The sequence below is a fragment of the Chaetodon trifascialis genome, chromosome 12 (assembly GCF_039877785.1).
Source record: "Chaetodon trifascialis isolate fChaTrf1 chromosome 12, fChaTrf1.hap1, whole genome shotgun sequence".
In the NCBI taxonomy this organism is placed as follows: domain Eukaryota; kingdom Metazoa; phylum Chordata; class Actinopteri; order Chaetodontiformes; family Chaetodontidae; genus Chaetodon; species Chaetodon trifascialis.
Window position 1 is genome coordinate 4,551,473 of NC_092067.1, and position 19,074 is coordinate 4,570,546.

General features: G+C 41.6%; 1 protein-coding gene across 1 annotated transcript; it reads right to left on the minus strand.

Annotated features, from left to right (window-relative positions):
* Positions 1–662: 662 nt before the first annotated feature.
* On the minus strand, positions 663–17,447 carry ttll4 (tubulin tyrosine ligase-like family, member 4). Its single transcript, XM_070976097.1, has 21 exons — positions 17,352–17,447; positions 15,416–16,752; positions 14,637–15,135; positions 13,753–13,921; positions 13,581–13,657; positions 13,403–13,454; positions 11,585–11,703; positions 10,968–11,078; positions 10,455–10,531; positions 10,155–10,349; positions 9,917–9,999; positions 9,252–9,380; positions 8,933–9,055; positions 8,422–8,520; positions 7,399–7,533; positions 7,143–7,277; positions 5,721–5,817; positions 5,322–5,532; positions 4,866–4,933; positions 4,650–4,720; positions 663–4,140 (listed from the first exon to the last, which is right to left on the minus strand). The coding sequence occupies exons 2-21, from the start codon at positions 16,040–16,042 to the stop codon at positions 3,954–3,956; spliced, it is 3,264 nt and encodes a 1,087-aa protein (XP_070832198.1). The 5' UTR covers positions 16,043–16,752; positions 17,352–17,447; the 3' UTR covers positions 663–3,953.
* Positions 17,448–19,074: the final 1,627 nt, after the last annotated feature.

Sequence of the window (19,074 nt, forward strand, 5' to 3'; positions counted from 1 at the left end):
GAGAGAAGAGCTCAGATATTAATAGTTTACAACTGCTTAAAGAGTCCTGACACACATTCAGAGTACCACAGGCTAGTTCCTCTCAGCACTCCTGGCAACTCTCTCCACAGCAGTGTCAGTGTGCGTATTTCAAAACACATGCTGTTACACGTAAACAATGTAATCGTTGGACAACATCTCCATAAGGTCTGAAATTTTAGTTTACACGTAATTAAATAAAGTCTTTTACTCATGTCAGTGTAAGGCATTATGTACATTTGCTTTGAATGAAACAATAATCAACTCATGGAGAAAATATTAAGAGTACTCTCATAATATCAGTCTTGTATCATGTCTGGCATGTCTTTGTAGCAAACAATCAAAGCTCATAGATTTAAAGTAGGCCTATAGAATAATTACAGCATTATAATGCAAAATAAAGCCAATGCAACTTCCTCTGGTCCTGTGACCAGATGGTAAAGATGCACACATTACTTACACACACACACACACACACACGCACACACACACACACACACACACACACACACACACACACACACACACACACACACACACACACACACACACACACACACACACACACACACACACACACACAATTGCAAATAAGGAAGACCCAGTTTTCAAAGCACTGTGAAATCATGAGTCCCAATCATGAGACTTGTACCACAAATAACTTTTATTTTGAAATCGTCATCCTGAGCATTCTTACAGCCCTTTAACGTGATCATTTTACATTTGTAAGTTAGTAAAATATCATTTCCACTTAGAATATTTCTGTTAATTTAAAAACAACTTCAAACATGGCGTTATTATTTAAGTTTGTAATATATCTCAACTCTAAAATGTAGCCAGTAAACATGACAGTGGCGTGGCTGTAGTGTAAAGTGGACTCTGCTAAATGCTTCGGAGCAGACATTGAGACTCCAGAATTACTCTTTCCTATAAGACTGAACACTTACACGGTCACTTAGAACCTAAATGTTCTCATGCCTCGAGGGTCCCTGAAACCCCTCAGTCATTATTTAAGAGCAGCTTAATGGACAATAAGCTGTGTTGAATGGTGGTTTCGTGTGGTTTAGCTCCTTTAGCCTATATGATAACGGCAAAAACACACAAAACCACCTGTAACGTGCATGCATGTGTGTGCTTTATGGTGGGTGTGAGAGGCCAACACTGTGAGGTCCATTTCTGATGAGGACATGTCAGCTGAACCGAAGATGCTGCTGTAGGTGTTTCACAACAGGCAGAGATGAGACTTTTAATGAGACCCATAGCTGTTTCTTTTCCTCTTCTGTTGTTTGGTGATCAGCTAATTGTATTACTCATTTTTTGAAGTTAAGCGTTCACCGGAACCAGCTTCTCATAGTTGAGGATTTTCTCTGGTTTTATGTCATTGTGCATGTCTGATAAGGGGACAAAGAAGGAATTCTGAAAGCACCACATTGGGCTCTGGGAGTGATGGCTACTATTTTTTCTATTAACTAAAAGTTGATAGACTACTCTGTTAATCAATTATCACACAAAGTAATGAGAAACTTGTTAAAAATGAAATGATCTCAGGTTGCAGCCCTACTTGACACACAGCGAAGCCACTCGCATCACTTTGTGCTTCTGCACCACATTCTAAATGCAATGATCTGTCAAAAACATCATTTTATTCCATTTATATTCTTGTATCTCCTTTGACTACACGTCTGATAAATGTTGATAACAGCTTGATACATGTCTGCTACATACTGACACTGCACAGCAGTTTGGCATCTGTTAGTAAGTTGCATAATTAGACTCATTTGTAAACAAGTTAGCCTCCTCACTTTTCACTGACACTTCTCCCAGCAGGAATGAAAGAAAATGACTTTTTAAATAATGTGAAGCAGAACAGAAAACAGGACGTCATGATGACAGCTACCCCTTTCTCCTCTACAGCTCGTCAGTTTGTTGCATCAGCTGTTGGCTTTAAGAGAAAGTGGACCTGAACATTTTCACCTTCAAGTAGTTTTACGTTCCCTCTCTGACTGTCTCCTCACAGTATATGAATATGTCTGAAATAAGATTTGTTTTTCCTGAGGATACATAAGAAGTGTTAGACTGGCTGGTGTTAATGAATGAGGTCTGCAGGGTTGAGTTCTGATGGTGGACCTGCATTTGGCAGCTTTCAGGAAATTCTATATACGGCCATCTGTCTATTGTCACGGAGAAAAACAAAAGCTGTTTTTATATTGTTGGTAACAGAAGCTTTTGTTGTTGTCTACTAACCTTGCTGTCAACCTGGATACTCAAAGTTTCACCTTCAAGTATCTTTCGCAAACTGAAACTTTCACCATCAGCCAGTGAAAATAAAAGGTTCTGACACATTTAAGATGTGCGTGTAATGAGCTGCAGAGATCTCCACACACCACACCAGGTCTGACGAGCTCAGGTGACTCTTTCTGCAGCGCTCCTCATCAACTCTCCATTCCTCTTTGATTTGTCTACACAGAGCCCCTTTTTCTTCGCCTTTCCACACAAACACACAAGTGGAGTCCATGAGGTTAGGAATGTAACGTGCAATCAGTAGCTCAAACTCGTAACACCAAAGCAACAACAGTCTTAGATTCAAGACATTAGTGAAGTGAAAGTCACCATTTATCACCACAGCTCTGGGCCTCAGGTCGTGCTGGCTTTGCAGTTTTATTCTTGCTAATGTGCGTTGATAAAACACACAAACCAACAGCCTGTGCTAACGCTGCTTTGTATTGTAGGTTGTGAGGAATCCCAGCATGGTTTTTGTTCACAGTTTAAGTTTAGTACTAAAGAACAGTGAGGACCAGTGTGTGGAGACCGATGTGATCCGAGGGTCTCATTCTCAGCACGCATTCACTGCAAATGGCACAGCATTAAAAAAAACAAGGTTCTCTCTTTGCCAGGCGTTGTGAAGACAGGTGTCAGTGAGAAGATGAAGCACCACTCAGTCTGAGTAATACTTCTATGACTTTTAAGGCTCATCCAAAGTCAAACGCTGCCCAGTGGATGATAATACTCTGAAACAACTCTGAAAAGTTTGTTTCATTGTCAGGACAATCGTGGGTAAACAGCACAGTAATGCACTTCTTGTTATTAACTGTCTACCAGGCGCGTGGCAAACTCGTACTTGATTGGCCGACGTACTGGCTCGCTGGACGACACTGCACTAAAGCAAAGCTTTTTCATACTGTACTAATACATGTTTGTGCACAGCCTTAACGAGCATGTTCATATACTAATAATGGTCATGAGACAGTGCTGGAAATAATGTTACACCTGACATGTCGGCTTCCATTGTTGTCATCATTGCCTGATTAAGCTGATTTGTAAAGTCTGCACTGCACTGCTAAATAATAATGTGAATTTGACAAATTAAGCAGACATAATGCTCAGTCTGGGGGATGATGTATTATCAGCATGCTTCAAGTCTCTGGAGGATAGTTTTTATAATGCAAAGAATGAATGGAAATCAACGGATGCTGAACTAAGAAAACATTTGAACTAAAGTTGGCGTATATTAAAACATAGAAAACACTGGCATTGGTCATTTAAGTGTTACATTTTCACTGGTGGTGTAGTAATGGAGGTTTATCTCAAGACCAGAAAGGTCAGCCTCCAAGAACTGACTGCTGTTTTTTAGCACTGGAATAGTCAGCATTCAAAAAATCCTCAATTTTTTGCTAAATTACCAGTATGTGTATAGCACTTACTGTAATACTTCCCTCTAATAGCCCACTACATCTCCCTTAAGCAAAATCCTCTCCCCTCTACAGTGTTTGTTAAGACTGGGCTTCAAGCTTACAGTTTTAAGTACAGGACTCATCCATTTAGACATGAACGATCAAAAGAAGGGTTTTAGGGGAGAGGTTCGGGCTATGTCCTGGACCCTGAGCTTTGCATCTCTTCTGGGTACTGGGTACAATCTGACACTAGCAAACTGAGTCTCAGAGTGAGGCAAACTGTTGGGGAAGCAGGCTCTGGGAGAGGCTGGGCTGAGGGCTTGCACAGGCACTGCTGGTGACACTAGATCCAGGACTTGGTGAAACAGGCAGGCTGGAGACCGAGGCAACCTCCCTGTCTGAACCGTCGTCATTGTCGGGATGGGAGCGGTGCTGATGGCTGACCACTACCCTGGAGAACAAGACAGGAGAGGGTGGCAGAAGGGTGGTTTACTGTGCAGTGTGTGATAATCCTAACCCACGATAAACAACTTTGATCTTGTGTATAAGCCTTTGTCATCTAAACTCAGCAGGTATTTGTACAATAGACACTATGAAGAAGGTCTTTATATATTTGACAAGATAATCAAACATGCACCCAAGTAATCCTTTAATCACGTTCTATGCATCTTGTTATGTGTTAAACTACTGAGCTGAACACAGTCGTTTATTTTATTCACCTAATTTTACTCATACAAGGATAAACCCATGAAGAGTTCCCATACAAACATTATGCACGTAGCTGAAAATGACATATGAATCTATCTATCTATCTATCTATCTATCTATCTATCTATCTATCTATCTATCTATCTATCTATCTATCTATCTATCAAGTCCTGCATTGGATCAACACTTTTATGGACCAATATCTGTTATTTCTTGACCCCTGATTTTTATGCTGTGTGTGTGTGTGTGTACCTGGATCTGGATGGGCTGATGAGGTCTTGTCTGTGGGGTTCAAACTTTGAGATGTAGCTACACTTGGACCACTGCAGAGACAAAAAGACACAAACAGAGAGAAAACCATAATGGTTCAACATCTCAAATCAAACCACTCGTTTTCAGATTGCTCAAAAACCATCACACTCATCATTCATTCAGACAACTTAATGCAGTCTTTCCACAGTTCCTCACCATGTGAGCGGGGTCATTCGTTCCCAGATGGACTCCTCTCTGACAGAGAGTTGTCAGCAGACCGATACCTGCACATGAGACAGACATTTCACATCAGCAGTGTCAGTGTTTCGTCGACCAGATGAGGAGCGCCAGTGTTACTCTTTCAGTTATCACATGGAAATAACATCATTCTCTGTTCAGACGGTGAGGCTGAAGGTTTCTGAGCATAGCTGTAAACACTTAAGGGTTTAAAACATGTAAAAAGGTGATCTCTGGAAGACTGTGAGATGTGACTGAAAGCTAGACTTATTCATTAGTTTGCCTTGTTCGCTGTAGTGACAGCACACCCCCAAAGTAATCCTAGATTCACAGATGAGGGTCTGAAAAAGCACTAAAAATCTGTAATAAAATCAAAACCACTGAGAGCAAGATCATCATTATTGTGCCAATGCAGTGCACTGAAGAGCACAATACCTTTTGTCCTGTTGTTCCAGTGCTTCTGCTCCCACTGGTCCAGCAGGACATTGAGATATCTGGGACATTCGAAGAAGCGGAGGTAGCGAGACGATGACGGTGATGGGAAAACTCGCTCGAACTGTCCCAGACGATTCAACTCGTCTTCGCTCTCCGCTAGCACACGAACGTCTTCTGGAGTCAAGACATCCAGCACTGTAGAGAGGAAGTCCTGACAGAGACAGGGGGAAGAGACAAAGCTGCTGTTGTACCCTGGTTTTATTTTGAAAAATAAAACAAGTATTCGGCACAGCTCACATCCACACCATCCCTGGTAACACATAACTGTAGACCCAGAATAACAGCATCTACAGGGGCTGTTTCTGAAAATGCATTTTTAATGTGTTTGTGTTCATTTACCTGGTCAGCGTAGCGTTGTGTGAGGTAAAAGGCTCGTTTCACCTTCTCATCAGCAGACAGATCTGGCTTCGTCCTCTCCCTGTTCCCACCACACAGACTACACACACACACGCGTACACACACACGCACACACACAACTATAAGGCCTTTTCTGAGGCTGTAGTTTGAGTTGGACAGAATTATATTGAAAGCTGTTTCTAAATTGTAACCAGAATTAATGGAATGGGAAAGGGGTGGGAAACCTCCAGTCTGTTCAACCCAGCCCGTGAGGCAATTTATAAATACAAAAGAGCACTTTCATTCAGTGATAAAGAAAATAAAATAAAATAGTAGACTAACATGTTTTTGAACACAAATGATAAATCAGGACACACTGTTAGCGATGAAAAAGGGCCAATCTCTAGAGTCCTTTCTGCTGAAACATGTTAAACTAGATGCCGAACAAGCAGCTTTCACAAGACCACATGCTGACAGAGACAGTGTTATGAAGGCAAATTCTGAGGTGAGATGCTGAAACCTTCAGAAGAAGAATTTGTGAAGGAGAGCTTTGTTGCTGCCATGGAGCTGATAGCACCAGACAAAGGAAAACTGCCCCAAAGTGTCAGTTTGTTGGAATAACTCACAGAGATGAAGAAAAAGCTGACGTGGAAACTCAGTGACAGAAAGAGTCTGTGTGAGTCGGCCTTCATGGTGGACATTACCAGCAGCTTCTCAGCTCTCTGCTTTTAATGTGAAATCATCTGAAGTGAAATTAAAGCTGCGGCAGCTGGAAAGAGGAAACACTTTGCATTTACCTGCTCTGTGAGAACAAAAGCTGCTATGACATGTGAATCTGCTGCTGAGTGTGAAAACTCCTTCAGGCATTTGGTGAGAGGTTTCAGGACGTGAAAAGTCAAGAAAAGGAATTTAACAGATTTGCTGTAGAACCAGCTGATGTGTCTGACAACCCACAACATGAAATCATTGAGCTGCAAAGCATCAACCTACTGTTTTCAAAATTGACTATTGGCAAAGATTGAGTTCAAGACTGACTGGAAAACCAGCTGTGAGTAGTAGTATCATCATCATCATCATCATCATCATCATCATCATCATCATCACTACCATCTGACATCATCAGAAGCAGTTCCAGTCATCATAGTGTGACATATGTGTTCAATAATTTAGTATGACCAGGAGTGCTGCTAACAGAAGGGCAGGGGGGCCAAGGCCACCCCGATACAATTGCTGGCCCCCTCCTCCTCATTGCATATGCTTCTTAAGTGCTGTTCAATCACCACTGACCCCCCCACCCCCAACTCATGTGTGACATATGAAAAATTTCTTGCGCCGCCATTGAGTATGGTCCTTAAAGGATGTTTAAAAATTCTCCAGAAAGAAGGTTCCCCACCCTTCCTGCAAGGTGTACTACCTCCTCCTTACCTGCTGGTGGAGCTGGAGGTGCTGCTGCACGGGGCGATCACATCTTTTTGTGGAATACGGAAGCCAGCCAGGTTCAAGAGGTCTCTGATCATCTGACCTTTAATGGAAACATCCAGCGGTGTGTTGGAATGGAGGCTGGACCAGAAGCAAAAAAGTTACAAGATGTCGTTGGAAACCTTGTGTTTTTTATGGTGTGTGTGTGTGAGTGTGTGTGTGTGTGTGTGTGTGTGTGTGTGTGTGTGTGTGTCTGCGTTACCTTGGTGATATGTTGACCTCCAGGATCCACGGTTTGAGGTTCTCATCCAGCATGATGTCAAAGCCGAACAGCTCGTGGCAGCTGTGAGGTGTGCGAACGTTCATCTTCAGCAGACTGTTGACATACGGCTCTGAGCTGATACCCAACACACAAGAGGGAGATTAGAGTTCATTTCAGATTCATTATTATCATCGAGTCTTTCACCACGACAGCTCCTGTGTGTCATGTACACTCCTCCCTCACCACTACCTTCTACTCACCACCCAGAATAAAAGATTCCTCTCAGATTTGTTCATGAGGGTTGTGTCAAAAACTCACACACTTAATGAATCCTGACATTTATTAAAGGTTCAACATACGACTTACGAATTACTCAATTCTCCCTAATGGAGACCACACTGACTGCAGAATTTTATCTGAACAGACTGTGAATCCACAGAGCTTCACACAGAGTTGCTCTGCTTTAAACACAAACTTCCTGGAAAGCAGTTTGGAGAAATACGAAGCCTTCACTCCTTCACCACAGCCATATCTGAAGTGAAACACACCTAAAAAATATTTAATGTATTATTTTCACACCTCTTTAAAAACTAAGAGGTATCATTCAAGCTACTGCATATTAAATGACTACTGAACTTGGATATTCGCCTGCCAAAGTAAATATTTTTTAATTGTGAAAAACCTGTACATTTATGTCATCTATGTAATATCAAGAAAAATGTGCACAGTGAAAGAAAATGACACAAAACTACGAATTCAAATTGCACATTTTTCTTGTGTAGCCTAAAGGAACTACAACTTCCAACCCTGTGTGGTGGAATAACAGATGAACCTTCACTAAACTAGTTTTGAAGACTGTCTTTGACATTATATTAAAACAGTAGAACAAAGTGACATTAGGTCGTCATGTTAAAGCTACAAAAAAAACACACACTAAAACTTAAAAAAACAGAACATAAATTGTGGAAAACATTAACTGCCCTGCTGTTCTGCTGCCAATGAATGATAAATGGGCAAACTCACGCAATGACGGTTTTGATCACAATGTCTTTAATCTTCTCCCAGATCAGAGTGGTGTTGACTCCTCGAGAACCAAGATACTGCCACAAGGCCTTCAAAGCCCTGAAAACACACACACACACATAAGCACGCACGCACGCACGCACGCACGCACGCACGCACGCACGCACGCACGCAGAAACAAACAAACAAACAAACAGGTTCTGTTGGAGCTGGAAGAACAACCTGCTTTGGAGGAACAATTATTGTTTACTTCAAATATTTGGAAAGAGAAAAAACAAAAAAAAAACACAAGCCAATAATTATTCATTAATTCTTTGCTTCCTCTCTCACTCCAAGTTTCAGCCTCATCCTGTGCCAATGCAGGCTGCATTCAGGGGCTGTGCCCTTAATCCTCCCTCCCCACCTGTCACATACACATTACTTCTTCCACACCCCTGCTCCTTTTAGACTTCCTCTTCCTCCTTCATTCCCTTCCTTGACATAAACCTTCCTTCTTTCCTCATTCTGTTACCATTTGTGTCCCTGGCAGGCCTTATCATCGCTGTTCGTCTGGTATTCAGAGTTTTTCTTGTTGACACTGTAGTTGGTCAGGTGCATGAACTTGTTACTCAGAGTCTTCATGGAAGATGAATACCTACAGAGAAACACACATGTAGAATTTAATCAAACATGACCACAATAACTAGCTCTAACAGCTGTATTTCACAAGATCACCTGACTTTGTCCTGCTTAACAGACTTCAGACCTTGGTGATCATTTATGTTCTATTTTACATTAAATAATCTACAGTATTGGGCGCCGTCACTGTGAAGGATGCGATGAAAACTGACTTGCAGCTGGCAAATCGAACCAGTCCATCAGAGAAGATGTAGATTCTGAGCGGGTCGTAGGCTGTCACGTAGACGTAGATCCGCAGGTCGAACTTGTTCCCACTGATGAGGTAGGGCTTGTGAAGGTACCTGCAAAACACAATGTTTTATCTTTAATATGACGTCATGATTCAAAATTGATAGAAAAGAGCTTTCAGTTTCCATCTAATGACATTAAAAGCAGAATTAGCAATTTATGTATAACATTATGGTAACACTACACTACTGTGCACTGTATATTACAATTAAAGTATGTTACATTAAGAAATTATTTAAACTTAACCATCTAGCCTTAGTGTGGCACTTTCCAAAAAAATAACAAATATGGTGGTTTATCACACTTCATGTCATGTAGCTTGTCTTTTTAAAAGAATCTGAAAATAGAGATGACAGCTGTCAGAGCATAACACCAACAATCTGTTGATCTTTAAACAATGGCACAGCCATTAAAGGAATGTATTTAAATCAAAAACTGAATCGTGACCTTAAGATCAAAAGTCAAATTGAACTGAGGATTGAGAAAATCATGACACCTCTGCAAGGGGATAATGTAGTGTCAAGTGCTGGGAAATGATCTCTGGGCTATTAGCTTTGAAACCATTAGCAGTCTACTCTGGGCTGCTTACTTCTGGACCAGTAGTGGTCTCTTGCGGGGCATCTGGCTCCATTTGTGGATGACCTGGATTCCTATTCCTCTGGCTGATGCAGGCTATTTGTGATGACAGGAGGAAGAGACAATGTAACAAACAAAGCAGACTGATGAAAACAAAACTTATACTGCTTTAAACTTCAGCATATTTTATATTTATATGCATATATTTTTGTAGTAAACTGACAAAATAATTATCCACTTGCGTAACATACAGGTTTGATGATCCATTTTTGCCTGGAGCCACTGTCCTCCCAGGCCTTGCGGAGCAGCTTGATGTCCTGAGGAAGGATGAAGGTCCGGGGGAAAAAGCTGAACTCCTGCTTGCCAAAGCGAACCTGCATCTTAGACAGATTCCTCCACAGCCGGTCCTTTCTGCCAATCTGAAATGTTCCCGGGAAGTGGTTCAACTAGGATAAAAGAAGCAAAAACGGCCAAGTTAAGTTCTGTACAATAGGTCATTTGATAATTTCACCTTCCTTAAAGTAAAGGCTTCCTTTACTACAGTTTCTCACTTTCTGGTGCTCTCCAAGAGCCTTGAAGCCAGGAGACTTCATGTGGTGTCCCCAGCAGCCCAGCCAGTCATGGCTTTCTACACGAACAACAGAGCAGACAGATTAGGATTATTCAGGACATCTTTTACAGTTCAGTCACATTTCAGCCTGTGCATGTTCCGCTTATACTGAAATGATCTGTGTCTACAGTGACACTTATCAAAATATTTTTTGTTGTCCACATTTGTATTGGCATTCACTTTGTGAGACCCATATTGTATGTAATTGATTTAACATGAATCACACAAAATTGTACATAGAAAGGTAAGCAGGGACAGTCTTATCTGTATTACAAGATGTTCAAATGCCGATACCTCTAAACACTGTGAGCACTGTCGCTGCTGAACCTCAATTATTTAATCCACAAAGACGAACTTTACCAGCTTGATGTTTAGCATGTGTTTCTGAATTATGTGTTGCAGATGAAAATGTATCTTCGCAGCCTCTCTCACGGACAAACACATGATGACTTACTCTTGGTGACTTTGAAGTGTGACCTGGCGATGGTGTGCTTCACAACGTTTGGCGTGACAGTGCTCATCTTCCATTTTAAGAGTCGCCTTTGTTCTGCAGGCAGCAGTTCCACTGCGAAGCACGCAACACAACAGCCGTACATATATCATACATAACTGTATTGTATTTTTTCATACCTATTATGCATACACAGACTGCAAGCAGAATGCAAAAACTGAGGTAGTATGTAAACCATTCATTCAAATAATTATTTCAATAAAAGGCCAATCACATTTAAACTGGTCTAAAGAAAATAAGACAAACACAACACTCTTAATATTTTGCCATTTCAAAGAGCACAGTGGATCAGTGCATTTAGCAAACAACAACTTAATCACGATCACTGAAAACTCAGGAGTACCTCTGTGCAGTCAGAGGAACAGAGGTTGTGAACAGACATTCAGTTAATCAGTTTTGGGGTCAGGCTCAGTTCTGTGTCAGCTTGGGGTTGCTGACTTCTACCGACACATCCTTTAAATGATCGCAATAAGCTGAAAACTGGCAGGTTAACTCTCTACGCCTCAGTTAAATACTGCTGTAGCTACTGTCAGTTTCACCACAGACGTGCGTATCCTGACCTTTCTCGTTGGCCGTGCTGAAGTAGAGGGTTGGAGGGATGAGAGGGAACAAACTGGGGACCAAAGCTGGTCTTTCCTCTCGATCATCCTCCGCCCCCAATGACATCGGCTCCTCAATACTGAGAGAGAGAGAGAAGAAAATACAATAATAATTAGTGTACATCCAAACACACGCAGCCTTTCATGTGTGTATATATACATATATATATATATATATATGAAAGCTTTTTTAGCCATCCCAGCCCACAAGAGAGCTTCCATGTCAACAAAAAACATCAAACCACGCTGACTGAGAACGCAATGATTGTTCGATATTTGTTTCTGCTGAAGACTGTCTGGTGCCTGCCCTGTCAGCACCACAGCTCTGCTTAGCTTATTACTATTAAAGGAGCAAATTGTTCGCTCACAACAAAATGAAGAGTAATGCAGCTAGAGTTACGTTCATTCTAACTAACGGAAGCTGGCATCCAGTCACCACTCTGGTTTGTAACATAAGTCGACTGTGGACGGGATGGATGATCATTAGCACTATGTGCTCGTAACATGACGCTCATGAGGATTTGGGGTTAGAGACATCACACAGAGAGTTCAAGTGCATTTTGACACTGACAGCTGAGACAAATGAAGGACACTTTATAGAAGAACATTCCGATCTACCTAGAATTAAATGTCCCCAAATTCAAATTTCTAATACTACCAGGAGAAGATCAAGTGCTGTATTTCATGCCAGGAATCATGCTGCAAAGCCCAAAAAACAGAAGTAACCTAAAAAAAAAAAAAACACTTGTGCTGTAGCAAGATGAGAGCCAGCTGTATCACTGACATGTACTTCTACACAGCCATAAAAGGTTCTTTTCAAACAGGCAGTTGCAAGTAAGTCCAACATAATTTTGCAACATAACACCACTGATCACATGAGAGGAATAAAAATGAGAATTTCTAGATGAAAAAAATAAAAAACCCACTCACATGACAGTCATATAGAAAGGAAGGAGCGATGATACACAGATGGATGAAGGTACAGGGGATGGCACTATCCTCTTCCAAATGTTTTCTCTTAAATAAAACTCCTCCACCACAGACAGGTATACGATGGCATTACAGCCACACTAGGCTAACTTAACACTATACCATACATACAGGAGCTATAGCTTTCAGGAAAGGGTGGGGGTGTATGTAAATGAACACATAAACAAATCAGCTGTTTGTGGGGAAAAAAGGTGACAATAGCGGTCCCTATCCAGGCTGTTTTAGCAAAGAATCAGCTCCGAGTCTTTGGTAGGGAGTTCTACTGTTGAGGCCATCACAGTGGGAAACAATATGATACACAATGCAGCAGACCATTCCACCACGCTCTGCTGCTTTCAGTCTCTTTTAACAATGCACTGAGAGAGAATGAGAGAGAGAGACAAAAAGTCCACAGGATCTGATGGATATATGGTTTAAGCCATTTTTGGAGACCGATTAGAAACCAGGCTTGGATGTTGGGCGGTCCAAGGAGAGGACACTGGCATTTTCAACTGGACTGTAAGTTCGTCAGGTTGAGAAAAACAAGTCTTCATTTGTCTTTTCAGGCTCATAAATGGGCTTAAAAAGAAATATCAGTCTGTTTAATGGACAGAAATTGTCTTAAAGTATTGTACATAATCAACATTTTATACTACTGATTCATTTTGTTCTATCTGACCACCAAATATTTGTATAGCAATAGTAACAATGCAGTGGGCTTCAAAGGACACTTGTTGATATAGTTCATAAATTCATATAGAAAGTAGGAGATTTGTACGATTGTGTGTTTGTTTGTGGTTATAGTCTTACCCAGAAAGGAGAGCGATAGATGCTGTGGATGAGGATGAACAGTCCGAATCATCTGAAGACAACAGAGGACAGCAGCAGTTTGCAACACCAATGGAGCAAACTGTCAGCTAACTTAAGGCAGCTTGAGTATTATGACATTTTAAGTCTCTGTGTGTGTGAGCGTATTTTAACATCATACCATCGTCACTACAGGCATTTTCCAGCTCATCAGGCAGCTCCTCCTCCACTCCATCCACCTGCATAACACATTCCTGGCTGGAAACAATGAAAACACAGCCAAATATTCAGAGCGAGATTTCTAAGGGTGAAAACCAAACAGAACTGCAGAGAAGCAATTAGCAGGTGCTCACACAGACAGCTGAGTCTCTCCAGCCAAACGCTCCTCTGTTGGTGAGGGCGAGGAAGAGAATGAAGATGAAGATGACATGGGGGAAGGTTCTTCCTGCCTGGTTAGGTGGATTGTGGAGATCCGAGTGGTCACAGAGCCCACTGAGGCTCCTGCAGCACAGGTGGCCATGTCTACGTGGGAAAGAACAGTCACACATCCAGTGTTTGGTGCGGTCCATTGCTGGTTTAATTCTAGCTATTTATTTAATTTAACACTTAAAAAAATAGTTAATGTGCTGTGCAGGAGGAAACTAAACAACCCACAGTCAGATTCACATTCAAATTGAGCTAAATCCTAATCGGTGCATGGAAGTATGTGACATCATCATTTTCCCAACTGAACCCCGCCCACTTCAAACCATTGAGAAGTGCACAGAGGAAAAAAAATTAAAAAGTGAAATCGTTGACTAATAATATGTAAATATTTTTCATCCAGCCCTTGAAATAACCAAAACTGTTTTAACTTGCTGCTATGTGGTGCAGGGATAGAAATTTAGTTTTTTTTTTGTCTGTTTGTTTTTTTTTAGATCTTTTCTTCTTTAACCGAGCCGAAAAACTAAATCTATGGAACTGAACTAAATATCTAAATCATGCAAAACATTAAGCCTGAGCTGATTTTAAAATATTTACAATCAACATACTGTAAGAGCATATTCACAAAACTACAGTGAGAAATGCAGGTGTCCTAAAATAACATACTGTCACGTATCCATGTCATTCTGTCTCTACAGATAAGCATTAACACCAAAAGTTTCTTAAGGAAGTTATTAGTACTTTGGTCTCTGATCATAAGCTCAGTATTGCTTTGTTTGACAAGGTACAGTATGTAACCTATCATTGTAATTACCTGTGATGGCATCCAGCGATGTGGACTGCTCCTCTTCACTGGCACTGACACTGGCACCGAGCACGCTTGGCACGGGGCCATTTGGAAGTGGACTCTCTGCTGGAAGACTGCTTTTTCTGCATGCGGACAAGGTGCTTCCCAGTGGACATTGACCCTCTGAAGCCTGTATGTTTGGGTCTATCGATGCTGTTGTTTGGGGTTTGCTGTTTGTAGCAGCTACCACCACGGCTGGAGGACTACCTCGCACTAGTAACTGATTGTTTAAAGCATGAATTGTTGTGCAGCTATTTTGTGTCTGATTGCATTTTGTTAGTTTAGCTGAATGGCTCCTCTTTGTAGTTGTTGTTGTAGTTGTTGTTCCCCTTGTTGTGCTTCTTATATCTGCTTTTGTGCTGTAAAGGCGTGAGGCATCCTTTCCCAATGATGCCCCCTGATGTTGACAAAGAGTAAGGCATAGAGGAGGCACTGATGGCAAGGAGGAACAGTCTGCAGCTTCAAGCTAAGAGGACAAAACAAGGAAAGATCAGATGTGGAGGAGGCAGCAAGGGCACATGTGTAATAATAATAATAATAATAATGTAATGGTGACATTTATAGCTCTTTATAAAACCATCATTTTCCACTCTAGTCATAGTCCTAAATGGACTGCAGGAGCTTCAAAAATCAATCTCAAGCATTGAGAATCAAAATTTGTTCAGTGAAGATATTTTTTTGGTGACAAAATGCTCCAGTTACCCTTTCCTGTTGTGCCCTCCACATTGGGAAATATCAATACTCACCATCAACCTGTTCATTTGTTGCGCAGAGGACTGGCCTTTAATAAATAGGTCTTGATGACAAATTGACAAACGTGGCTCCGATCCAAATGTCCCATCACCTGTGGCAGCCTGAAATCTGTCCATTGCTAAACCATTCCCAGGTTGAGAGCTTTTCGGCGACATACATTTCTGCATGGTGCCAGTCAGTTGGACTTTAAACCCAGTTTGGCATTCCTTCTTGGGGATGGAGGAAGGGGCACTGGTCTCCGTAAGGATGCAGTCAGCCTGTGTCAATCCTGTTGCCATTACCTGGTTTGGCCTTTGAATCACATTGCGTTGTTGTGGGAGGTTTGGCACAGCGGTGATTTGGCTCTGTGTGTTGGTTTTATTTTCGTCCTCAATCTCCCAGACTGAAACTACAGATGGGGCCACTGTTGTCTGCCTCAAAGGTGAAGCAGACAAGGCAACACTGGAGGAGAGAGGTTTGGCCTGATCCTTTCTCCTGGATAGATCTGGAGAAGTCGGACTAAAAGGCACTTTAGTGGCCACAACTGTCTTGGCATTGGAGGATGTAGTGTTGGGACTATTTGCATTGGAGGAAGTCCGAAGCTTCCCACCACCCCAGGGGGAGGACTGGTTGGTGGGCATGGCACAGCCCAACAAAGATGTGTTTTTTTCTGAAGGGCTGATTATAGGGACAGAGGTCTTGGGTGGAGATTGTTAGGCAGGATGGAAATTAACAGTCAAGATGATACCAAAGCCTGAGGTGGAGGAGGGCTCTCTTGCCTAAAAGACCCCTGTTCCTCCTTGCAGCTCCCCTCTCAATAAGTGGTCCTGTAGGAATGACTTTTGGGATGTCAGCTCCAGTTGAATGGAGTCAGAAATTTTCTGTTGGTCACTGTGGGTTGACTACAAGTTCTTGATAAATCCTGACCAACAGTAAACATAACTGCGGCCACAGAAGCAGTGACAGCAGTGCAATGCTTGAACACAAGTCACCAGACACTGTTAGCACTAGTGATGCAGGGTTATAAGCCCTCACCTGAGGCTCAGACAGGCAGGCACATAAGGGTTTATTTCCTGAGGCAAAGTGGTTCCCACTATAACTAACAGTCACACACAGAGTTTGATATAGGACCCAGGCCGAGTCAAGGAGTCTTCAGGACCTTAGCTGAAGGAGATGGAGCAAGAAGCCGTTTCTCTTCCTTCTTCTCAACAACTCTGGGAATAAAATATGAGCCCCAGTTCTGCCAGGGACCACATACTTGGCTCACACTAAGGTCTCAGGTCTTGAAGAAGATAGTTCTCATATCTTCCTCAGTTGATTAACAGGAGGCAATAAGGCAGCAGCTTTCACACTGAAACAATACAAGAGAGGAAGCAGAGTCATCCGGAGTAATTCCATAGCTTATCATTGAAATCGCAGCTATGTGAGCTAGCTGAGTGAATGAGGTGACTTAGCACGCCTGTATTACTAAAGCAAATCATCATGCGTACATTATATTTATAGATGTTGCCAGTAGTTTGTCATTTTCCTTATATTCTGCACGTGTCGTACCCCGTCCTGAAACGCTGTTGTCAATGTGATGGCTGTCCTAGAAAACAGTCAGATTTCACGTGTGTGCTTACAGAACACGAGCTTAGCTTTATGTAAGCTAACTAACAAATTCGTTCTAATTATCTACAATAATAGCGTCAGCTCAAGCCACACTGACCAACCTATTCTCGAAAACTATCCATTCATCCTTACAGTTTAATAGAACAGACCTGACAGCTAACTAGTTACCTATTACCCTACACTGGATTCCGTAACTTACCTGTTTACAATGTACTGTCCACATAGCGTTAGCTTAGCAACAACCAACACAACACCAACTGCCATCGGGTGTTTGAATGACCCCACAGTGCCAACAATAAAACACAGCCTTGCTCTCGATTTAGAAATATAAATTCATACCTACTCGTCCCCTGTAATGTCCCGGCACATGCTGTTCCCTAGGTATGGCGAGGGGCTACTCGAGTTTCTCACGTTGCAGTAGCTAGCTGAGAAGTCAGAGTGAAACATCATGGCCGAAGATCGTCTATTGGGAGGGGGGGAGACGCTCCGACGATAGCCGACGTTCCGCCTCTCTTCAGGACTGGCTTCTGGATCACAGCGCCCCCCACTGGTGAGCAGCGCCAACATTCAGCAAGTCCATTGCCAGATGAGCTTCCATAAAAAGCACACTGAACAAGGTTGTACTCATCGAGTTACTGATGTGGTTAATATAAGCCTATCATATTGCATGTCTATACAGTAATAGCAGAAAGGAATATCAGGCTACTAATCAAAAAATATCAAATTAGTCTGATCCTTAATTATTTCTTTGTGCGTTTTGGGTTTTTAAATGTTGTGCTTGGCTTTGTGTCACTTGCATTCATCATCTCCTGCTTTCCCTATGGCATCCAGCCTATATCTGTAAAAGAAATATATACTGTATGTAATTGACATAGTTTTTCAGTTTCAACAGTGGTACTATCTTACTTTCATCCACAGTGTAACTTTCTGGAAAGTATTACAGTAAACAAATGCACTCTCAGAAAATAGTGTAGTGTGTCGTGCAGGTTGTTAAAGACAAATCTGCAATTTTGGGTCATACAGCATGAATACAATTTACTTTTTACTTTGTTTTACCCACAACTGTTTGTTGTTTACAAACATACAATTATCATTTGATGTATTGCCATGAAATTTGACACTGACTGACTGACACTGACTCATGATTTAGTGATAAGTAATAATTTGTAGGAAAATCCATCAATTATTTTTATTATTATTATTATTATTAACAATAATTATAGTAATAATAATAATAATGATAATATCTTACAGCGTAAGGTGGGAAAATAAGTCAGGACCTGTCTCCTGTTTCCTGTGATGATGTCATTAAATTAGTGGAACACTGTCATGGTGATGTCCGATTTGTCCAGTGCAATCACCAGGCACCTAAGCTTGATATACATGTAGTCCAGACATTCAAATTGAATTTCTGTTCTTTAGTTCTTAGGAATTTAAAATGAGAAAACAGCACCTTTAATCTAAAGGTTCAGTGACTTACAAGTGCCCAAAAAGTGCTTTCATCTCCTCAAACTGGGGGAGTCTGTTCTCACAGCATTTTATTTCATTGGTTGTGGTTTTCAGTTTCATTTGGCTTCATTTCCTCACTGACATCAGACAGGCTTGTACATCACAATTTTCCTCACTAGAGGGCTCATTCGAGACAAAACTTCTAAAATCAAACCTCTGACGCTCCTGTCCCTCCTGCTTCTCTGTGTTCTCTCCTTTTCCTCCAATTTTTATATCTTCCTCTCTCCAGGTAAAATACATTTCCCCACTCCTCACTCTCATCCTTTTCTTTCTCTTTTTGCTTGCCTCTACTCTTCGATCCATTGTCCCCCTCTTTCCATCTTCTTCCTCTCTTACAGCTTCTTCTCATTCCCTTCTTGTTTCCTTACCTTTCTCCACTGCTTCTTTCCTTTCCTATTTCTTTCCCTGCCCCATTATTTTCCTCTCTCCTTCCACCCTTCCCTCCTTTCTCACTTCCTCATTGTTTCCAATCTTTCTTTGCTCCCTCCTTTCATTTCTTAATATCATTCTTTCCGTCCTCTTCACATTTGTTTCATCTTTCCCACCTTTTCAT

Bases quoted from the DNA above. Each gene is read 5' to 3' on its own strand.
- ttll4 (XM_070976097.1), bottom strand. From the start codon at position 16,042: ATGCCCACCAACCAGTCCTCCCCCTGGGGTGGTGGGAAGCTTCGGACT. The intron at 9,056-9,251 runs GTCAGTTTTCAT...GTTTCTCTGTAG, and splicing joins GTTCGATTTGCCAGCTGCAA to GTATTCATCTTCCATGAAGA. The intron at 8,521-8,932 runs GTAACAGAATGA...GTGTGTTTTCAG, and splicing joins GCCTGCCAGGGACACAAATG to GGCTTTGAAGGCCTTGTGGC.